General features: G+C 38.2%; 2 protein-coding genes across 5 annotated transcripts; one reads left to right on the forward strand and one right to left on the reverse strand.

The window, feature by feature from the left end:
• Positions 1–524: 524 nt before the first annotated feature.
• On the forward strand, positions 525–2,501 carry LOC137720811 (probable xyloglucan galactosyltransferase GT17). Its single transcript, XM_068459918.1, has one exon. It carries the CDS (start codon positions 739–741, stop codon positions 2,263–2,265), a length of 1,527 nt encoding a protein of 508 aa, XP_068316019.1. The 5' UTR covers positions 525–738; the 3' UTR covers positions 2,266–2,501.
• A 7,232-nt stretch (positions 2,502–9,733) lies between these two features.
• LOC137720218 (uncharacterized) lies at positions 9,734–17,069 on the reverse strand. 4 transcript variants are annotated; one of them, XR_011066472.1, is made up of 5 exons: positions 16,907–17,069; positions 13,488–14,514; positions 12,128–13,013; positions 10,973–11,214; positions 9,734–10,192 (listed from the first exon to the last, which is right to left on the reverse strand). XR_011066472.1 is itself a non-coding variant. In XM_068459258.1 (4 exons), exons 2-4 carry the CDS (start codon positions 14,454–14,456, stop codon positions 10,179–10,181), a joined length of 1,869 nt encoding a protein of 622 aa, XP_068315359.1. In that variant the 5' UTR covers positions 14,457–14,514; positions 16,907–17,069; the 3' UTR covers positions 9,734–10,178. The 4 variants fall into 4 exon arrangements, 2 of the variants coding, with proteins under 2 accessions (XP_068315359.1, XP_068315358.1); XR_011066473.1 differs by having other exon boundaries at positions 9,734–10,218; XM_068459258.1 differs by lacking the exon at positions 10,973–11,214.
• Positions 17,070–23,993: the final 6,924 nt, after the last annotated feature.

The raw sequence follows: 23,993 nt of genomic DNA on the forward strand, positions 1-23,993 counted from the left end.
CATTTAATTTCAATCATTTTATTAATTAAAATACTTAAATAATCTTAGGTGGCAGAAGAAGACTCCTCATATACCACAATCATCATTTAATTAACAATCTTTTTATTAATTATTGATTAACATATTGAAATTAAATGCTAATTAATTTAGATGATGGACTGTCCATGTCAAATATCACCTAAGGTGGTATACAATTGTAGTACAAAAATATGGTAAAAATAACATTATTGAAACAAAATTTATAAATTAAACGATGTGTTACCAATAAAAAATAAGTACATTTATCTACGTTTAAATAATAATCTAATTATCAAATTCCATATTATTTAATTTACAAAATTTTATCAACAAATTTAATCTTTCTAGCATTTCTCAAAACAAAAACTTTTAAGTTCAACTTTTGAAAACAGTTCTACCAAACAAAATATTTTTAGCTTGAAACTCAAAAACTATTTTAAAATTAAAAAAAAAAAAAAAATTCAAGTCCAATACCGAACGCCCTTAATTTCCTCAAAAGTTTCTCGCCAAAACTGCTGACTATTGCCACTTTGTGGCCATGCATTAAGCCAGCTTTGAATGCTACCCTTCTTTCCTTTCCTTTTCCCATTCGGAGAGACAAACAGACAGACAACCTTCTCTTTCACTGCTGCTTCAATTAGCCCTCCATTAACCCAATCAATCCTCTCTCTCTCTCTCTCTCGTTAATTCCAAGTCGTCGTCTTCTTGTTCTTGTACTCCATGTTTTCTAGAAGGCAAAGTCCTCCGAGTCCTCCATGGACTGATGACGAGAAAGAGAAACACTCCTATTACTCCAACAACAAAGACACCCACTTTAACAATCCCCACCTCCGATTTGGTGCCTTGGTTTTTGTATTTCTCTCTCTTTGGCTTCTTCTCCTCCTCATTTGGTTCCCTCCCAAAACCACACCCATTGTTGAGCTTGATGTTGATCTTGTCCAAAAACCACAGCAGCAACAAAATGTCCACCACCATCTCATTCACAAAACCCAAAATCCTAACCGCATCAATACTAGTACTACCGCCATCGCCGCCGCCATCACCACCACAAAATCCCCATTTACGGTTCCTACTTGCTACCCAAGCGTCTCCGTGTACGTATACCCTTTGCCGGCCAAGTTCAACCTCGGACTACTGGACAATTGTCACATTCTAAACGTGTACACCAACATGTGTCCCCATGTGGCGAACCGCGGCCTTGGCCAGCCGCATCCCCAATTGGGCTCCGCCGCCTCCTGGTTCGCCACCCACCAGTTCATTGCCGAGATGATCTTCCACGCACGCGTGGAGAATCACCCCTGCCGCACTCTTGATCCCTCACGTGCCACCCTTTTCTACGTCCCCTTCTACGGCGGCCTCCACGCCTCCGGCAATTTCAAGGAAGCCAACCTCACCGCCCGTGACGAGCTCGCCGTTGACTTGGTCGATTACGTTCAGTCCCAGCCTTGGTGGAAGAGGCACAACGGTAGGGACCACTTTATCGCCCTGGGGAGGACCGCGTGGGATTTCATGAGGGCCGCCGATGGTCCTGATTTCGGGGCCAACTCCCTCCTCAACTTACCTGCCGTCAAAAACATGTCGGTGCTGACTGTGGAGAGGCATCCTTGGCAAGGTTCAAACCAACAAGGCTTGCCCTACCCTTCATATTTCCACCCGTCCACTTGGCAGGAGATGGTGGCATGGCAGAACAAAGTGAGGGAAATGGAGCGACCCCACTTGTTTTCTTTCATCGGTGGGCCCCGAAAGGGATTAGAAAAAGCAGCCATTCGGAACGAGTTCATACGGCAATGCGGTGAGTCAACTCGGTGCATGCTCTTAAAATGTGGCTCTGGGGCTAGCAAATGCCACGAGCCGAGCGAGGTGCTAAAGGTAATGTCCGAGTCGCAGTTTTGCTTGCAAGCACCTGGTGATTCGTTCACTCGGCGGTCGACGTTTGACTCGGTGCTCGCCGGCTGCATACCGGTGTTCTCCTCGCCGCACACGGCGTACACTCAGTACAAGTGGTTTTTACCTGGTGACGGGAGCACGTATTCGGTTTACATTGACGAGAAAAGTGACGCGAGTAAGAGAATCGAATGGGAGCTGCTGAAGATTCCGAGCGAAAAGGTGACGGCGATGCGGGAAAAGCTCATAGAATTGATCCCAAGTCTCACTTACGCGCATCCGAATGCGACTAATCTTGGGTTTGGGGACGCCGTGGACGTTGCACTTGCATCGTTGGCCAAGCACATCCACACAATGATATGATTAATTAATTAATTAGATATTGGATGATGAGAGGTGGATTTTGATGTGTATTAACCATTACCATTGAGAGAAACCCTGCCGACAGTCGCATGTGTTTATTGAGTGTTTGTCCAATAAAAAAAAAATACGTCTTTGACTTATAAAATTAGAATTCAGATTAATGTGGTTTGTGCAGCTGAGATGTTTGAAGATGCACTAATAACATGTCAAATTATGCTCCATTACAATTTTGTTTCGTGGTGCTCTTGAAGATTCGGACTTTCTGTAATTATTGAACAATGATTTGAGTTCTAATTTCATATCATGGAGAAATTTTGTGGAATAAAAATTAAATAAAAGTACAAAGTAACATGCATGTACGTCCAACGTGTTGAACAATTGGTATGGGGAATCAAATCATGTTATAGTATATATTCAAATTAAAGTACTTGTTTGCCGAAAAAAAATTAATTAAGGTTTATTATAACAAAAAAATACAGATCAAGAAGAATTGGACAGCAGCTCGTATCTCTATTTTATTACAAGGTATTGGGACGTGGTGCTTAATATCATATAATAAAAAATAAAAACGTGTGTAAGGGTAGACAAATGAATAAAGAATAGCAACTCCTGTGTGATTGATATGTATGTAACTTCAAAACAAGCATCCAAGAGGCAACAGCAACACAAGGCAGCACAGCATCCCTTGCAGAAGCCATCGCCCTTGGACTTGGTTTCTACAGGCAGTGCATCACGAGCAGAAGCAGCTCCTCCTCTCGTGGGATAACCGGCAGGCGGCGGTGCCTGCACATAATAAGGGCCCGTTGCCGTTGAATAAGGTAGCGGAGGGTTTGCCATTGCCATAGTGGATTTACTACTTGAACTCATCGTTGAATTATCGAATAAGAAGTGAGACGAATATTAATTGCTAACGAAAATTAATCGACGGAGTTAGCTAGAAGAAATTAGTACTCGACAAAGTTTGTGATATTGGGTAGTCGATGATCGAAGAACCACAATTTATCGATAATTTAAATAACGCGAAAGCCTACAATCACACCGCGTACCATTCTTTTAAGCGGCAAAGAAAAATCACAAGACACAATTGCTACAACGCAAAGTCCTACCAAGGCTACCATAACTTGTTCTCATTACTTTTGTACTAGAAGATACGTAGGAAAGTGGAATCACACTACAACCATCTTACCAACTCCTCAAATTAATTAAGAACAAAAGATAGGGAACAAAAATATATTTATTAGATATTGATACTTGTACAAATGAAATGTTCATGATGTATATTCATATTCAACCATTCGTAGTGAAGCAAAACATTTTTTTCAATGTCAAATGTATAGAAGTTAAGGGGTCATATGATAAATTGTTAGTTTTTAGTTCTAGTTTTCGAACTTTTTAAGTAGGGGTCATTTGCTAGCAAGAGTTCTTCCGTTGGTTTCTAGACATTAAGTTACATGCATTACTGAATTAGAAACATTACGTCACATCAACAAGGACTCTTATATAAAGTACATAACCTTAACAGTATGGGCCTGTCATCAGCCATTAGGAATCCTTTCGCTCTATACTTCCTTAAATTAGGTCCAAATAGAATAGAAAACATCTTTTCCCATATGTTAGGTATATGTGCTATGTGGCAAACCAATTGACAATATAAAGAGTAACTTAACTTACTCATAAGATATGCAAGGTTCATCGTCCTATCAATGTGGGACATTGTCAACACACCCCTTTCACGTGTGGCAAATTAGGTGCCTTGTCCTATCATTGGGGGACATTGTCAACACGCCCCCTTCACGTGTGATGAATTTTCAAGCCAAATACATAGACAACACAAACCGGGTGACGTGAAACGCATGTGGCCGTTAGGCTTCACACGTGTGACAACCTGCTTTGATACCATGAAGAAAGTTGAGGTTCCACCATAAAACCAATTGGCAATATGGAGAGTAGCTTAACTTATAAGTTCATACAAAGTCTTCCTCCTATCAATGTGGGACATTCTCCAACAGGATTGAGTCCTTTAGGACAGATTTTTGTTTCCCATTTGGCTTTGGATTTAAGTTATATTATTTTCCTTTTTCAAGTAGGATTAAGTCTATTTTCTTGTTTTAGTTGATTTAGGAATGTCTTCCGAAACCCATTAGGAATAGGCTGTCTTTTCCAATCATTAGTTGAGTTGGGAATCCTTGTATTATTTGAATCGGGAATTCTTTCCTGATTGTCTTTGTATTGGTTCCCTATAAGTATCCCATTGTAATTCATAGGGAACTATGAGTTTATGAATAAGAGTTGAGTATTACATTCCTGTGAAAGGAATTCTTTGGTGGGAAACCAAACTTTGGTGGGAAGCCAGTTTCGGGTGCGAAGCCCCTGGAGTGATTCCAGACCCTCTCCCTTTATCTGCTGTTTTTTATTTGTTTTGCTTCTGCTATGCTGCTTATTTTCTTAATTTAGTCATATCCAACATATATGAATCTGCAATTTATAGATGAAGAAAAGCAGATGAGAATTGGTGGAGTGGTGGTTTCTTGGAAGGTTGTTAATTAAAACTGTCGTGTCTTTTACGCGGGTGGGCTATACCAACTTATGTTGCGAAAAAAAATATATAACAACGAAACGATAGCACATGACAAACGGACCTACTCAATTCTCTAACTATATATTCTTGTTTTTATTGATTACTTTTGGCTCCAAGTGGAAGGTATGTAGGAAATTATAGCCAGTTACCAACTGATGAGGGTATCTTGAATCAAGATGGTGACTTTTCAATAAGTAATGTTCTTTTGTGGAAATCATATGCGATCTATAATTCTCGAGCCATAAACATCCTATTATTTAGGGTTATCTTAAAAGTAGTGTTAGAGCAACTCCACCGTTGGAGTTTGCTTGGGGGACAGGCCAGGAAAAAGGGCCCGAGAGCTTGGCTTCAATGCTCTAGCGTGGGGAGCCTGATGGACAGGTCAGGCCCGAGCTCTGGGCCTGTGAGGAATTGGCAGCCCGAGAGCCCGGTGGATGTGACACAAGGGCTAACGTCATCATGGCGTCAGCCTAATATTTTATTTTTTTCTATCAGGCGCATGCACCTCACCTGCGAGTGGGGGCGCGTCACCCGACACGGTTTCAGCGCCTAGGGCCCATGACGCAGTTTCGAAAAGTTACTATTGGGAAGTCACGTGGCTTCCCATGGTCCATTGGATCGCAACGACTATATAATGTGGACCGTCCGATTTGCAACGGTAATAAAAATAAAAAAATCTTATTTAATATCAACCGTTGGATTTGAGATCAAAGGTTGATATTATTCTGCTTTATAAATAAATAAATAAAAGAAAAAATAGTTTTAAAATTAAGAAAAGTTACCGTTGTGACACGTGGCACAATCTGGAGTGTTGGAATTCAATTCTTTTAAATCCAACGGTAGAGATTAATTAGTTCAATAAAAATTTTAAAAAAAATTGTAAAAAATCTGAAATTTTTTAAAAACAAATTGTTTTTACTTTTCTATAAATACCTTCTCATTATCATCTACCTTACACCACAATTTCATATTTTCTCAACTACTTTCAATCAAATTCCTATCTTTCTCTCAAAGTTTCAATCCTTTTTTTTTTTTTTCAACAAAATGATTGCTGATGGAGGTACGAATTGGACTCTTCTTGAAGATATTGCGTTGTGTACTAGCTGGGTTGAAGTTACTCATGGTTCGCTTAAGGGTAATGAGATGCAGTTGCGAGAAATGTGGAGTCTTATTCATACCAATTATCTTGAGAAAATGGGTGGGAAAAGAACCAAAAAATCGATGTCCAATCGTTGGAAATTATTTAGCCAATCGTTTAGTACGTGGAGAGACGTCTTGGCACAAGCCAATAATAATATTCAAAGTGGGGAAAATTACGCGGATCAAGTAACAATATATTATTTTTTTGTTTGTATTATTTATTTGTTACCTACTTTCATTATAATTATTTGTTTGTATTATTTATTTGTTAACTACTTTCATTATAATTATTTCTTATCCCGCATTGTATAGCAACTTCAAGCACAAGCTTGGCATAGTGCCAAAATCAAAACCAAAAATAAATCATTCAACCGGTGGGAATGTTGGAATATTGTCAAAGATTATTTTGTATTATTTAATAACTTTTCGAATAATGACACATGGCGCAACAAGAACGATTAAAAATGTTATCCGAAATCACAATTAAAATTATTTTGTATTATTTTATAAATAAATAAAATACTAATATTTTATTGCCTATTGCCAGGTCTATTGAAGTGCAACAGTAGAGATGCAAAAGGCGATAACTGTTCATTAAGAGCAGTTACTATTCATTGGATAGATAACATAGTGTATTGTCTAGAGGGAGGTTTTACATGCTAAAACTGCTCTTAAGGAGATCACATTTTTGTAAACTACATTGTACCACCTGTATAATAGCGGTAGGACAAATAGCTATGTTTCACTTTTATTACAAAAGTGGTCAATGTGCTACACTAAAATGACTTTCTCACGTGATTCTTGAAATAGGTTTTATGAGGTCTCATTCACTCACACATCCCTCACTGTGTATATTATTCGATTGATTATTGAATGAGAATACAGTAACGTACAAATGAAAGGACAATACTTAACTTCTTACATGTGAGAAATTATTCATCTTTTAATGAAAATGTGACATGCACTAATCATCTAAAATCATATTGTTCATTATTTTAAAAAAAAAAAAAATTGAAAACGTGACAACATTTCACCATACTGTTCATTTTCAATATCTTCGTCTAAAATCATCTCAAGATTGTATAGCCATGCATCCATATGTGTTGAAGAAATAAACGATCTTGATAACAAGTAACATCCTCATATTCATTTTATACTTATATATGGTGTAACTTGAGGCAAACAAACACGTACATTTTACGTGAACAAATCATTTTAGGTAAACGTAGTGACTTTGGGTTTGAGACATGGAAAATTACCATGGCCAACGGTCTACCATGGTAAAATTAGAAAGCTTAAACAATTCATATTAGCGAAGGTACAATTTACATGAACAATTCATATCAGGTGAGAAACTCATTTTTAGGCACATGCACTAATATGAGCTGTCAGAGCACTAAAGTGGATGCTAAACTAAAGGTGCATCAATGGATACCTTCTTGCTGAGAGGAAAATTAAATTCATCCCTCCCTAACCCTGCTGATCTCATTCCTTATTCACATGGATTTTTCCGAGAGTGCCTTCCTTTGGAAAGGTTCCATTACTATGATCTTCTCCTTCTACAGCTATGGCCTTTTCTCGGAACTACCTCGAGCTATATATTCATTTCAAATTTTTTGAATGCATATGTTTTTCCTAATCATGTTTTTGTCTGCCTAGCTTCTGAGGGTTAGGTCATAATCTTCCCTAGATAGGTGTTTTGTTCTCCACATTAGATAATTAAGACCTCAATTTGGATTAGAATAATGGATTATGACCACGATTAGACTAGATTAGGCTAGATTTCATGTTCCCATCTCATCCATATATTTAAAGAAAGACTTTTAGATGTTCAATAATCTAATATATTTTCATTAAAATGCATGGGTTGATCATAGTACATTTGCACATTTTGAATTGAACTTTAATTCATTATGACTAAAGAAAATGGAGATCAGTTTGTAACAAGTTTATCTTAAAATATTAGCCACTAGCATCATCGACAGATGAAGTTTTATGACTGCAAGGTGAATTGCTTCACAGCATAAATCTTCAGATATATATTTGTGACAACAAATTAAAGTAAATATTCACAAAAGTTGGACAGTCCGTGCTATCCAATCGGCTAGGTCGTCGATCCATGACTCAAACAATGGCAAAAACATAAAGATATCTATGTGTTGAGTTTTGGTTTCAAATATTTGTTGTATATTTCATTATGAGGATTACAAGGAAAAGACGGCAACTCTTAGAGAGTCAAAAAGAAAGCTACAAGAAAAAGTAGGCTAACAATTCCAATACAATCCCTAAAATCTGCCTTAACAAGAGGAAAAGCCAAAACATAATTACAAGGAAAGAAATTTCTACAAGCAACTAAGAAAGGTTGACAAAAAGAGGTAAGGTGAATGACAAGGTATGGGAAGTCATGAAAGTAGGGTTAAGACCATCACTTTAGTCATTTTGACAATGGTTGAGATAGAAAGATTCATATCAAGACCAAAGTGTACATTCTAAACTAAAACTGAGGTGTACATAATGCATAATATATTGGAAAAGAATGAAGAAAAATTAAGTAAGGGGAGAGAAGTGATAAAACAATAGAGGGGAAGAGAAGTGAAGAAAAATATTAGGCTTATGCACACAGCCTTCTTGGAAAAATGGCTTATTTATATAGAAAATAACAATAAAACAATCATTTATATTAAAAACGGTCTGGTCTGATTCCTCTGTTTCTTAGGACATCTGAACCGAAATCGGTTTGAGACAATTCGATTTGGTTTTTGTTCCGATTTTGACTTTTTTGGTCAATGCGGATTTTTTGCAATTTTTTCTTTTTTATTACAGGTCGATTCAATTTTCCATTACGGCAGTTTTGATGCTGACCCTTATTTCTAGGCGAAGTATAATGTTCCATGATTGGATATTCCCAAGTGACATTCAGAGTTCCAAATATCGACGGCCGAACCACTTTCACCATAAAGACACTCATCTCCTTTGAGTATCATTACCATTACAGTTTGATGCTGATTTAGCACACTTATATTTTCACAAATACAGTTGAAGCAGTCATACTTGGTGCAGAAGATCGAATTTCATAGTAGAAGGCATAACCTTGTCGTCAGGTTATAGAACCCAAGGCTGAGAGTATTCCTTTCTTGATCAAAGTCGCTTGTCTAGGAGTCAGCAAACCATTTAATCACACCACTACCATTTAAGTATTCGCCCCACCGAGTTTAGTAGTGAGTTGGCACGCCTGCATTAGCAATCAACCACCAAATGACGTAATTAGCTCATTAAGTTACTCAGCCTATGCGCCAAGTAGGTTTTGTAATCCTCAACAAAATGTCTTTACCAAAACCAAACACAATTAGAGTGATTGTCAAACAATTTCCGGGATAAAACAAATAGAGTGAATGGAATTTGATACGGACACCGAGCCACCTACCAACTCTTAGCCATTTTAATATGCACAAAGCGCACAGCACAGCAAGCTTGCCCGGTTAGGCATTTCATCAACACACTTGGTGAGCACTTTTGAAGGAAAATAAAACTCATGAGCATCGGAAGGGGCTCCTATTGACAGAAAACAAACGCAAAATTTAAAATCACAACTTTCCCTAAATAAAGCTCTTAAGAAAACCCTAACATCTTCATAATATTTCTGTAATTTGCATGAGCCATAAGTACGTAATACTGATCAAACAACCTCTCATTCGTTGTCACGTCGTTTCACCAAACCCAGTGCCTGGCCTTATAACAGTAGAGACAGGATAACGAGAGCACAAGAAAACCACAATTGCCATTCAAAGTCAATGCAAAAACCCCCCAAAAGTTGTATATACAAAAACCTCTTAAATTACTCAAAGATCCACATTTGCTAATCTCACCTCCTCTCTAGACTCAAAAATAGCATATTTTCTACAATTGCAAATTTTACTGAGTAACAACAAAATAAACACATAAGCAACCTTAAATATTTGACACAAATTGACCAAAACATGTTTCCTTCAACATTCTTGCAAGACAAATCCCTCACGAAAATTACGGTTGAAATTTTTGGAAGGCTAGGTGGTGCTGAAAATAAAATCACTTGGATCAAAGCTTCATTTATGGCTCCATTATGTCATTGTCCTTGCATCGTGCTCTGGTATGAACGGTGGTCACTGCATCCAAATTCATGGCTCATCGTCCGCAGCACTGCATCCAAATTCATGGCTCATCGTCCGCAAGCTGCACATTGTATCCATGCTTTAGGTCTGTAACAAATCAAGGTTCCAATGTGGAATGTTTAGATGTTCAATGATCTAATGTTTCCTCGCTAAAATGCAAGGATTGGGTCGAACATTGGTACACTTGGTTAAAACTTAAGAAAGAAAAGACAAAAGGTTGACGGGAGAGAATACATGATAGACACGACAGGCAATCAAGATAAGATGGCAACAACTTCAAAGTTGAAAAACCTCAATAACATCATGAACAGGTAGCTCTATATGACTGCTAGGTGAACGCCTTAACATCATAAAATACTAAGTTACAGGTTTAAACTTGGCCACTTAATGGGCCAATTAACAGAGAAAAATGTGAACATGCAGCCAAACATAAATTTAATCGATGTAAAACAACTTTATATGAGATAAAATTCTAAATGAAAAGTTTAAGTTTGCCCGGCCCCGAATAAAAAACTACTAGTATACAGAGAAAACTGCGCGCAAACAAACAATGTAATCTACATCAAACCTACTCTAATATGTCAGAAGTTAGAGCATGCAGCAAGTCATAATCTATATCATTGCTATATATGCATGGTATTTCCACAAGTGATGATTATTTTATAAGTCAGATTATGGTCAAGCAGTATGGCAATTTTGGGATCCCACTTTTGATGATTACATATCAGAAGTCTGTAAGACATAAGATGAACTTGGGTAGCCTTATATTATGGATGTACCAACTGCACAAGAATATGATTGTTGATTAAGAGGGTTGGCAACAAGTCAGGAAGAAGCTCACCGCCAAGCAGGGGTGGAGCCCGGAAACTTTGTTTTGTATTCTCCATGTGGGCGGATATGAATTGGATATGTTTACAACTATTGATATGTAATGGTATTAAATTCTATAACAATATAATATCAAAGATTAAACTTTATCAAATATCTATGAAGTCTTAGAAAGATGTGTAAAAAAAGAAAAATAAATAAATAAATAAATCTATTTCAAAGTGAACTTTGACATTCTGGGCAGTTCCCTTTCACCTACAAACAAGGTTACAAGATATTCGTCGTCAATTTTTGGAAGAGTATGCAAAATGAATCAATCAGTAGATCAGATGGTAAACATCAGGCCAATCAATTCATTATTCTTAAAGCTTGAACATTGAGGTTCAAAATTCTGACTTATTTTGAAAATACAAGTGAGAGAACTAGTTCTAAGATTAACAATGCCCGTCCACACAACTTTTAAGGCTCTTACTGTAGCATGCTTCATAATTGAGAGCCAGTTAGAGGTCATAATTTAAAATCGAACATTTCTTCACTCCCTATTATTTTAATTTTCGTTCACTCATGTTTTTACTTTTTCAAATATTATGTGGTTCCCACATGGCCTAAAAGTAGAGAGGCGCAACAGAAAAGAAAGACGACCTGGCTATTATTTCACAGGATCAGCAAGAGAGATTGGGACACGAGAGAATAAGAGAAAGAGAAAACCATGTAAAATCAGGTATACAGACCAACTTTGGGTGTACCATATGTGTGTGTGTATCTTTTTTCTTCTTGGTTTTAAAAGAGGGGCTTCATGATAAAATAAATTGTGACGTACGAGTTGGATCTGAATGTTGATACTTAAACTCAATACACACAAGCATGCACACACATAGAATAACAATTCAAGTGGGTCAATCACATTAGCCATACAAAAGTCACTTTATGGCTAAAGGAAGACACATGAAAACATGTGCCAGACACTGGGAAGGATGAAGCAAGAATATAACTCATATCCTAGCAAAATCAGGGACAATAAAGGAAAGGAAGTAATTACATAAAGGTGTTTCGTGGTGTAATATTAACTCTGACTTGCTTATTTTCCAGCAATACCATACAAAAACAATTGAAGTGTTTTAAATGCAAGAACAATAAACGTGCCGGGAATGAATATGTTAAATGGTACCTTTAATTGAAGATTTATCATATTTCTCTTTCCTCTCATCATCATTCTTCCATTCACTATCATCGTCGTCATCATCATCATCATTTCCCATTTCATCTCTTCCATCATTTCCTATATCGCTCTCACTTGCCGTCTCCCATTCGGAATCATCAGTCTCTCGGCCATAGATATCACCAGCATCACCCTCACAATGGACGCCCCCATGTTTAATAGCTGCCTCTCTAAATAACCACGCTGCACGCATCTGCTTTTTAACCAATCGTTCAGCATAATCTGGAACCTTATTTTGCCTTAATGAGAGATCAGGATCATTTGACTGAGAGCACTCGTTTATGAACAGAATGGCATCTAGCAAACTCTCTTTTGCAAAGCCAAGCATGTCATAAGCCTGCGCTCTTCTCCAAAGACTTTTGGCATGACGGTTCAGTGGGTTGTGAAGACAAAGTGCACGAGTAGCATCGCTAATAGCTGCCAAGGGCTGCTGCAACAGAAGATGACACTGAGCTCGGTTACTGTACAGAACAACTCTCTCCTTTTTGGATCTCATTGGACACAATGCCAGAGCTTCTGAGTATTTAGATGCAGCACCAGATATATTTCCTGATGAGAATAGGGAATTTCCTTCAAGCTTGACCACTAGCGCTGCAGCCTGTTTAATATGGAGATCCTCTTTAGGCATATTCTTTTCCCATTTCAATCTCTGTCTGGAACTCAACAGTTCCTCTATCAATTCTTTCGTTCGGTTACTAAAAGAGTTTCTTCCTGTCCCTTGTGACTGGACACATTCCTCAAGAACATTAACAATGGAATCTCCTAGCTTCTTGTGATCACCCAGAGTTGTAATCTCCGCAAGGTCAACAAGTGCAGGTACAGCCTTATCAACCACCTATATAATGGCATTAATAATGTTATAATTTATAATCTAACATCTCATTCCATATATACCAAAACAGATGGGTTAACTTATGAAGTGCGGTAGTCTGAAATTGTGCATACAAAAAGTAATACAGTATTTTTCATTCATAATTGTTAGATTAGGAGGACAACTCTTAGAACGTATCTTCATCAAAAAACTTTAACTCACATGCAGAGGTTCAAAATTTCTGATCCAAACAGTTGTTCATATGTACGAGGCATTAAAACATTCATTCAGGAAACATAAAAAAACCACTTGCTGTGACAAATAAATTGAGTCACTGGATAATGGTAATGAATATGAGGCAGAGAAGTTCAAGTTTCCATAAACATCCTTTGTGGAATACTAGTGATCGTAACTTTAACATGTAATAAGAAAACTAAATGAAACAGGCTAATATCCACCATCCAGGACCAGATGAAAAATTGCTAATGAGGAAAATACCTTATGACATGTACTCGGGTCTTGGAGTAACCAAAGAAGGCAATCAATAGTCATATACTGCCAATCATCTGATGACCGAGAAATATTACACAATGATTCAATAATACTGGGACAGCCAGCAACTGGTCCTCTACCCAGCTTATGATGGCAAACTGTCCTTAATAAACCAATACCAGCTGGTGAGTTTTCATTAACAAGTCCACCCCACATGCCAGGTAGTTTCATTAAGAATTCAGGTTTGCATATCGTAGGAAGAAACTCTGGTTTAAAGGCAAAGCAGTTAATGAGCTGGAGGGACCAGCATTGCAACTGACTAGCCCACTCTTCTGCCTTTCTGGACTCCATTTCAACACCTCCCATGCCACGGGTGAGCAGATCGCAGTGATAGCTTAACCTTCTGTCAACATACTGGTAAAAATGAGAATAGACTATTTCTAGTGAGCTCATTGCTAGTTGAATCGAAAGCTCAAGAATTTCACCATGACTTGCTACGGCAGGAAAAGTGCTGGCATAGGTAGCCAAGTGCCCTAAAGCTCGAACTGCCACTCTCTGTTCAACCCATGTTAACCTTCCTCTCAAAAGTTCAACTAAGGGAGGGATTACCCCAGCATGAACAGCACTTGCTGCAAATTCTTCCATGTTCATAGTGTATGATCCAATAATATGAGCAGCATAATAAGGAATGTATATATTCTGGTCATGAGAAAGCCAGCGACGATTCTTTAGACCCTTCCATATCAATGCAGCCATACATTCAAAGATACCAAGCTCGATGAACTCAGGGTCATTCGGATGTGCCATGGCAGTGTTCCAAAGGCCACTGATAGGGAGAACCTGGCCATCGTCATCCTGTGAAGGAAGCTCTCTAAAGAACTTCAGGATGCTGGCTCTTCGCTTACTTGGGTTCCCTTCCTTCATGACACAAAAGAAGCATCCTGGGTATGGACAGTCAGAAGACACTTTATCCATGTTCAGATTACAACTTAATATTATACAAAGCAGGGCGGGTCACCTCTTCATCTCTTGGCTGAATCAAATAGCAAGACCAATAGACAATTTATTAACATGTTAGCTTGGCATTTATCAGGGAAAAAAATAATAATAACATAAAAGAAATACTGCAGCAGCAAGTAACCACTCGATCCTTAACTAATAGTTCAGCACAAAGGTCCACAGGTTTAAAATCTTTAAACTGAAAATAATTGATTCTGGGTATAAAAAAAAGACCTAGAAGTGGATTTCACTAAAACAAGAAAATACTTAAGTTATATGTATCCAATAATATCCCAATCAAAGAATTTAATATACAAATTTTATTCCACCTAATTTCTTTCTAGAATCGTCCTCTTTAGTTCCAAGCATAGTTGCCAGATACGGGTTCGGTTCAAGTTCGTAGTTCGATTCGGGTACGGAATTTGGTAGTAACCTAAAGTACCATTCGTTAGAGGGTACACATAGACAGTACGATATTCAGTTTGATTCGTTCTGAATTCGTTAAAAATATAAATTAAAAATATTTATAATATACATTTTACAATAATATTTATAGTTATTATAAACAATTATTTTTGTTTAAATTCATTATTTGTAAGCAATTATTTGTTTACAAATAAAAAACAATTAATTCACTTAATTGTCTAGTCAGAATAATATAAATATTACATTAATATGGAACTTGGGAAATGCTATCGGCCTCCGACTCTTTACTTCTTCTCTGAAAAATCAATACTCCAGATAGGACCCTCAACTAACACAATAAAAATATTAAAAACTACAATTAAACTTAATATTTTATCTCTCTTCCTCTCCCTCATCGTCTTCCCTCCACTTGACGAAAACCAGACGCACAGAGCCTCCCAAAATTCCAGTTGTTTCCATCCTCTCTTCCCAAAAATTACAACTTTTCTGTAATCTGATTAGAAATTATTGGAGATGGTTAGATGAACCACCGAATTCACCACCGAATCCAAAAAGTACTGGTACGTCCGTACGGGTACGGAATTTGGACGGGATTTCACCGAATCTGGCAACTATGGTTCCAAGATCACATTGCTTACGATGACTTCTATGATTTTGAGAAAACAATGCCTTCTATGACATTTTAAAAATTAGTTAGAGATCATTTTGTTCTTGCCCCCAAAAATATAGCAGGTTAGATGTGCTCCCAAAATTACTCCCTCCCTTTTCTCCCAAGTCAAATTCAAAATGGGTCAGAACAACTAAGAAGTCGATCAATTGTGTTGGAACAAGAACAAATAGAAAAAGAACCAAATCAACCAAACATGATTTCATAAAAAGATACCTGATTCTTTGTTTCCCCGTTTCACTCTTTCATGTTGGTGCATTTTAGATCTTTGTTATACATGACCAAACTATCTCAAACAACTTTTGTTCATCTCACTTCAATTCCACACACATCCTAAATCCATGATATGCCAATTCCTAGGCCGATATAGGGCATGTTTACTTACAAAGAATGAGAACTGGAATCACTTTTTGATTCTCAAGTTCCTATGTTTACTAAGATGTAGGTATGTAAATCATTTCGCTTCTAAACCTTCCCGTATTTATGAACACGTAATGAGTCGGAAAAGTGTTAGATTCCCTAAAGTCCGTAATCAAATACCTAAAAGTCAGGAATTAAATCAACCTTGAGGAGGGGTGGAGGGGGGAGGGGGGAGGGGGGAGTGGGGAGGGGGAGCTAGTTGATCCGATTCCCGTTTCTTACTTTGCCTATTTCTAATTCTCCCATTCGTTCCAAAGTAAACATGCCTTAAGTCTATATAATTTTCTCAATTTGCATCTTGGTAATACACTTATGCAGACCAGTGATTTTTAAACCAGCCAACAGTTAATCCAAAACCCTAAAACATAGCCATAAGACTCTCACTTCAACTTTAAGGTATTCTAACAATATCTGGCCGAAACAAAAAAAGGGACACTAACCCGAGATGGAAAAGGCCATCACTTCACTCTTTAACAGCTTTTAAATTCCTCGTCACTTTTTTCTCTACGTTGGTAAACTGGCATTTGAATATTGGACTAATACTCAGTCTTGAACCTGCTAAATCTAAACCCCCTTAAGACTCATAGGCCTCTCTCAAAACTAGTAATCCACCAAATCATCCTAAACTATCAACTTTAAAGCTCTAAACCCTTCGCTTGTCGGCAGTCGAAACACCCTACCCTTTATCAAAGTAAAGGAATTTCCAAGTCCAACTTCAGAGTAAGCATTCCAACACAAACAATCAGTAAAGATCCAGCAGTTTTTACAAATAATTACATCTAAAAAACCAAAAACAAAAGGCAATTCAACTTGTTCGATGAGATCCAAACTCTCAAAACGCCAAAAATCGCATTCAAAACAACATTAATTTGGCAGCAAAAACAAAAAATGGAAGAAATAAACAGGTAAATACCTCGGAAACCCCCGCTCAGTAGAGATGATTTAGCACTAGAAAACTAGCAAGTAGCAATCTTTAGAGAAAATGAAAAATGGGAAGAGAGAGAAGAAACGAAAAGTCCTTTTCTTTCGATTCCTGCTTCTGCTTCCGGGGAATGAGAGAGAGAGAGAGAGAGTATGTGTGTGTGGAGAAGTTCCGCTGTGAAACGAAAACGACTGTGTTAAAGGGGTTTCGATTCGGACAGCCGAGTAGATTGCACTGTTTCAAACGTCTTAATTCCAAGCTCACTTCCCCAGATTACGCTCTTCCGCCACGCGCGTGGTTGGAGTGGTGCGCTGGGCTTCTCTTGGACCGTGACATCCATAACACACAAGCGCGTGGGGTTGACAAACCTATTTTTGTCGATTGTTATTGCGGCAACCATTCAAGAGACAAATACTGAAAGAGTAACAATGGTTTGTGGGGTAACGGCGTTACGTTGGTCCCATATCTACCACGCCTAACTTTTTACTTTATTCTTTTTTTTTTTTTTTGAGTGATTTTTTGTCCCTCTACAATAGTTTAATAAAAGTTAATGTTCAACAATAATGTATTACCTTAACAGTGAAATGTACTGTCCGAAGTAGGATTCTTTTTCCTCTTAATCTACATCACATTCTCTTTCCTTCCTTCCTATTTAGATGGTTACGATTAAGCCATGTCAACATCGTGTGTTGACTTCTTTATAGAGAAAGACAAAGAAGAAATTGTGAGAGGAGAGAATGAAAGAGAATTAGAATGGAGAGAATTCTAATCTCTAACGTCCACAACTTAAAGGATAACCTTAGTATAGTAATACCAAACGTCATGTCTAACCATATGGAAGTTTTGAATAAATTAGCATCACCCCTCATGTTATTAATTAGTTATCGAATGCCAGTTCTTTTGAATTTTAGTTCTGTACATGCAACCACAACTAGCTGGTTAGAAATCCGTTCTTCTCTATGAAGCTGAGGGTGTAATACAATCTAATCTTTGAAGTAGGTCGAACTATGGTTTGTCTTGATTTCTTGTACCATCTAATCTACTTAACTAAAAACCGCAATTGGCACTCTTTATCATTTTCTTGAGTTTCCTGCAGCACTGGCCGGACGCAATGGTACAAACTGTAGGGTCGAAATTTTCTACAAGAAATTAGGCCACATGATAGGATGTCAATTTCCTCCAAGGCTTAAACCTTGTATCATGAATTTACTAATAAGGATGAAATTGGAGGACTACTCAAACTACAAGGACCACAAGTGGAATTGTGAGCACTACTACCAAATTCAAAATAAGAAAACAAACATATATCTGAAAAGGGTGAATGTCACCCAAATCAAGTTAAAATACTGGATCTAGCAAACACTTAGAAGAATCAAGCAGACCACTTTGACTTTCACTCTGCATACATGGGAACTTCTAAAATCAGGGACGTTCTAAAAAACAAACAATTTTATTATTTCTATTGCAATCCTAAAGTATTTGGGATATCCTAGAAGATTATCTAGGGTTAGATATTATTTTATTAGAGTTGTAATTCTATTAGGATAAGGAATTCATCTTCCCTACTACTATAAATAAAGGCACAATTGGGTGATATAACCAAACCATGTGTATGCCATGACAATCATCTCAACCTTGAATAAGGAAGCCAGGTGAATTGCACTAATATAAAGTGACATATCAGCCGAAGTCACCTAACGTGACATGTATAACTGAATCTATAACTCAACAATCAAATTAAATCCTACACACGAGTCGGAACCACCTATGTGGTCTGTACGACAGGCTAGGTGTAAATAAGTACGCTCAAGCGCTACGATCATGTCAAGGTTGTGCGAAGTATCACAAGTCACCTACGAGTCGGGAACCACCTAATATGGTCTATACGACAGGCTAGTACCTGCCTTAGATCTAAGGTGAGCGTATGGTGCGGGAGGTGAACGATCATGTGAAGGCTAGGCCCTACCCTTGGGGGAAGCACTAACATCGGGGTGCAGGATATAAATCACTGAAAGCAACTCATCATAATCATACACACTACCATCACAACCATCACTATATACTCACCTGAAGCTTACCTGAGCATCCACAGCGTCAAGCAGTAATATGCACAACTATATTAAAGCATATTCTAATATGTAATTCACACGACATGACATTTCAAACGTAAAAACCATTTAAACAGTTTCTGGGAAACATAAGGCATATATATGTGTGTGTGCATATATATATATATATATATATATATATATATATATATAACCCAAAAGCCCACTTACTGGTATGTAGCCGGGTCGTAACCCCCAAGTCTCGCCTGGCTGCACTCGTCCTCTGGAAACGTCTCACCTATATGTGAAACAACTATTTTAATGTTATTTTTAAGCACATAACCATCACTATGAAATAACTTCTCATACGTTGCTCAGTTGGGATGTTTGAATATACTTTCATGGCCTACTCAACACCCTGAGCACCCCCATATTTTTAGAATAATTTTCCATCGTCCCACGCGCCCCCACGCACCGGCCAAGGCACAGCCATACACGCCAACCACGCGCGGTCACGTGCCTGGCACTCTGACAGTAACCCTAACGCCGTTAGGGAATATGCCGTTAAATAATAGGATATTCTGTTAAATATACCTGACGCCGTTAAGAATATTCTGTCAAAGTTGACAAAATATGCTCTGTCTTCTCCGATGGTTCGTCGGATTCCGTTATCGACCGCCATCTGAGTCGTCGGAAACTAGAAAATTCTTAAACCTTAATATCTTCTTTGTTTTTCAACCAAATTTCATGAAAATTATACCAAAATGAACCTCTAAACAAGTAAAACATGTTCTCACCTGTTTAGAGTCCTAAAACCCACGGTATATGGTCGGAAAATTCTTCGATAATCCGACCAAATCTGCAACTCGATAAACTAGAGTGTCCCAACGTCAAAACTGCTCTAAAATTGTTCCAAAGTGCTAGTGGAGCAAGAATAGTACCTTATTAAGTCCCAAAACTAGCTAAAACCTTCGCGATCACATCAAAGAAAATTACACCCCTTGCCAGAGCTTATGGAGTCTCGGGTTTTCGAAGTCAAACCACTTAACAAAACGTTTCACCATGCTCTAGGGTTCGAGAATAGTAAGAATCTAGAAACACCAAGTTCGATCCGTAGAGTTTTGGTTTAGTTTGAGGGTGAATGTTCTCGGTTATGCGAACGGGGAAGAAAATTCGAGAAAGAGCTAGAGGATGCAAGTTGCACGTGTGCGTGTGTGTGTGGCCACAGGTTGGCCATATTAAAATGGCCTCAAGCCCTAATTGAGCTGCATGCTTTGGATTCATGCAATTAAACCCAACCCAATTCCTTTATTCCTTTACAACATCTCCACTACGTACCCGACTCGGCCCTAATTTGCATCCACGTTCTCGTAACGTCGAATACCACTTACTCACATTGATGGAAAAATGATTGAGGACTATATACATACATCCACGTCACAAGGCCCACAAGGGCAAATATCATTTCAGCACACTCAAGGATAAAATATATTATAATTCGGGACGGGTTGTCATATGTAGGAAGATGGACAGTTTGAATCTTTGATATCACGTCCCGATATTTACGGTTAATTGAAATATGAGTCGATGTTATATAGTTGGTAAAGACTTTATAAACACCAAGCAATATTTTCACTAATGGTAAAACTCTGAATGTGACAACCCGTCCCGGGAATTTTAAAAACGTACGCGTGAAAAGACGATTTTACCCCTAGTTCGATTTCCTTACGTTTTGTGTTATGTTTTTGAGTTTTGTTGACATGTTTTGGGCCACACACACTCCCCCACACTCCATACCCTTTTCTTCCTATTCCTGCACCCTGTCCCGAGCCCCATTCCTTCCCATTTTCCTTGAAACGTACGGACACACCCACAAACCCATCGAACTTCCACAGATCGAAGAAACCAAGACCATATTCTTGCTCGTGAGGCTTGTAGAAGTCCAACCATACCTTTTTCAGGTGAGAATACCTTCGTTTTCACGTCGAACTCACGATGCCCGATTTTGGTACTGTTCATGCACACGTGATTTCTCACGTTTTAGGGAATTTCAAGCTTGTAGGTAGCTTGGCGAGGTCCCTAGGAGGCTCGGGGTGGTTCGTTTGAAGGTTTTGGACGTCGGGATCACGAGTTTTGAGTTTGGCCGGAATTGGGGTGATTTCTCAGGTGAGATTTCGTGGATTTTAGCACTCAAAAGTAGTATGATTCTATTCCTCTCGTTGTAAGCTTCATTTTGGTACCAATTTTGTGAAATTTGGATGAAAAACGAAGAAGATAGGACGATTTAAAATTTTCCCAGTTTTCCGGTGCCGGAGGCTCGCCGGAGAAGACAACGGAATATTCTGTCAAGTCTGACGGAATATTCCTGACGCTGTTGACGAAAACCGTTAGGGATAACGGAATATTCCTTATGGCGTTAGTTGACGCCGTCAGCGTGCCAGGCACGTGCCTGCGCGTGGCCGTCGCGTGTGGCCGTGCCTTGGCCGGCTCGTGGGGGCGCGTGCGGCGGTGAAAAATTATTTTAAAAATATAGGGATGTTCCTGAGGTTGAGTAGATCACGTTGGTATATTCATACACCTCATTTGAGCATTGTATGAGAAGTTATTTCTAAAGGTTGGTTATGTGCTTTAAAATTAACGTTTTTGTAGTTGTTTCGCATATAGGTGATACCTATCCCAAGGACGAGTGTGGTCACTCGAGGCAGGGGGGCTACGACCCTTCCACATATCAGTGAGTGGGCTTTTGGTTTTCCGTATATACCTATATACTTATATTTTCCCAGAAATTGATTGGAATTGTTATTTTGTCATATGCCATGCATTATATTATCGTTGTTTATGCATTATTAGTTGGTTATATATATATATATATATATATATATATATGTGTGTGTGTGTGTGCATATTTGGTGCTGCGGACGCATAGGTAAGTGCCAAGTAAGTGTTATTCATGTTTATAGTCGGTAGTGATTTGAGATGCTTAGAGAGCTCACAACCTGCACCCTCGGTGTTAGTGTTCCCGCCCAGAGTAGGGCACAGTCCTTCATGTGATGTTCACCTCCCGCACCACACGCTCAGCTTGGATCCAAGTTAGGTGCACAGTCCTGTCGTACAGACCACTATAGGTGGTTCTGACTCGTAGGTGACCCGCGATTACTTGCACAGCCTTCACGTGGTCGTAGCACTAGAGCGTTTATATGTATTACACCCAGGCCTGTCGTACAGACCACTATAGGTGGTTCCGACTCGTGTGCAGGTCCCGTTAGTGAGATTGAGATTTGAGCTCTATATGTAGCCGTACAGGTCACGTTAGGTGACTCCGGGTGCCAGATTATATGTTATTGATATGATTTATACCTGAGCACTTGCATTTCATTCTGAGATTCTGGCATGGCATATTCTCGAGCATGATTGGTATATGTATATATGTCTATTTTCTGGGAAGTATACAGGTTTTACGGCGAGGGGTTAGAACGTATTTATTAAATGGTTTTCAAAAAGCTTTGTTTTTTCCCACTCACGTTTTTGTTTTGCGCCCCTCCAGGTTCTAGTTGACTAGCAGGTTTGGTGGTTTCCCAGAGGACCTTCTCGGCATTTCTGACAGACGATCACCAGCGTAGGGCCACCTTCGGGTGTACTTTGGTTGCGTCATTTTCATTTGGACTGCTTTAGGCTTTATGCTATGAACTAGGCGTCGCACTTACGTTGCACTTATTATTACTTGATGTAAAACCAGTTTTTATTTATTCGTTTTACTATTCCCATTATTATTTTATTAGTTTCCGCACTGTGCACATGATTACGTCACTTCCACGTGACGACCAGCATGTCCTGATCTAGGTCGGGGTGTGTCACTGAACATAATATCAACGATCCGAACTATTCATCTTCATGTATCCTCTAATAAATCATGTTTTCAAAAAACAAAATTTGAAAAAACAAAATTTGGTAAGAAAAATGAAGTATAAATGTAAACAACAATCGAAGGTTAAATTTTGATCTATGATTTATATGATTATATTGGCACATTTCAAAGTTAAGCCCTTCACAAAAGTTGTAAAGCTTGTCATTACGAGCGTTTGTATATATTTTCTATATTTTTCACACTTCTACATTAATTAAAAAACTATTAAAGATTTTACTTAAATAATAGCCATAGGATAAATGAGAAGAGAGTGCTAATGTAAAAAAGCGTCACTGAAAATATCATCAATATAACTCTTGAAGATAATATATCAAGCCAAAATTCCAATACCATTTCCCATGGTGATTGATGAAAATTGAAGAGTTTGATTGTAAGAAAATGTGCAAGGTTCCAAACCTTGAAACATAACTCCCTTAATTTTGCAAATCTTTTGAACATTTGATATTTTGTAATGTTCTAATGTTTATTTATTTATTTATTTATTTATTATGCTCTTATTTTGGGTATGTAAATATGTAATACTTGAAAGACAAATGTGTTTTTATGTTTTGAATGTGATAATATGGTATGTGTATACTTATTTAGTATTATGTTTTCATTTGATTATTTATTGGTTTGAAGTATATTTTCCTTAACGGGTAACGGGTCGGGTCATATTACCTGTTAATATTATCGGGTCATGTTACCTGTTTATTTTAACGGGTGTTACACAACACGACCCATTAAGATATCAGGTATGACACGAAAACGACACGAACACAAGAAACACAACACGAATGTCAGGTCTAGTTCTACACCCACGAATCCTTGAAAGGAGCCGCCGTCCCCTTGGTCCTTGGGTTAATTCTTGCCTCGTTGGTTATGCAGATGTTGGTCATCTGTCTGACCTACATAGGGTACGTTCTCAAATGGGATATGTCTTTACCGTTGGAGACATCACAATATCTTGGAGGTTTACCAAGCAAATGCTAGTTGCGACTTCTTCGAACCATGCTGAGATTCTCACATTGCATGAAGCCTCGCGTGAATACTTTTGGTTGAGAGCAGCCATGGAACACATTCGAAGCACTAGTGGTCTTACTACCGTCATTCACCTTCTTACAAC

Source organism: Pyrus communis, chromosome 16, assembly GCF_963583255.1.
Source record: "Pyrus communis chromosome 16, drPyrComm1.1, whole genome shotgun sequence".
NCBI classification, from domain to species: Eukaryota; Viridiplantae; Streptophyta; class Magnoliopsida; order Rosales; family Rosaceae; genus Pyrus; species Pyrus communis.

Bases quoted from the DNA above. Each gene is read 5' to 3' on its own strand.
- LOC137720218 (XM_068459257.1), bottom strand. From the start codon at position 14,456: ATGGATAAAGTGTCTTCTGACTGTCCATACCCAGGATGCTTCTTTTGT. The intron at 13,014-13,487 runs GTATTTTCCTCA...GCCATTATATAG, and splicing joins ACCCGAGTACATGTCATAAG to GTGGTTGATAAGGCTGTACC. The intron at 10,219-12,127 runs GTACCATTTAAC...GATTTGTTACAG, and splicing joins TGATAAATCTTCAATTAAAG to ACCTAAAGCATGGATACAAT.
- LOC137720811 (XM_068459918.1), top strand. From the start codon at position 739: ATGTTTTCTAGAAGGCAAAGTCCTCCGAGTCCTCCATGGACTGATGAC.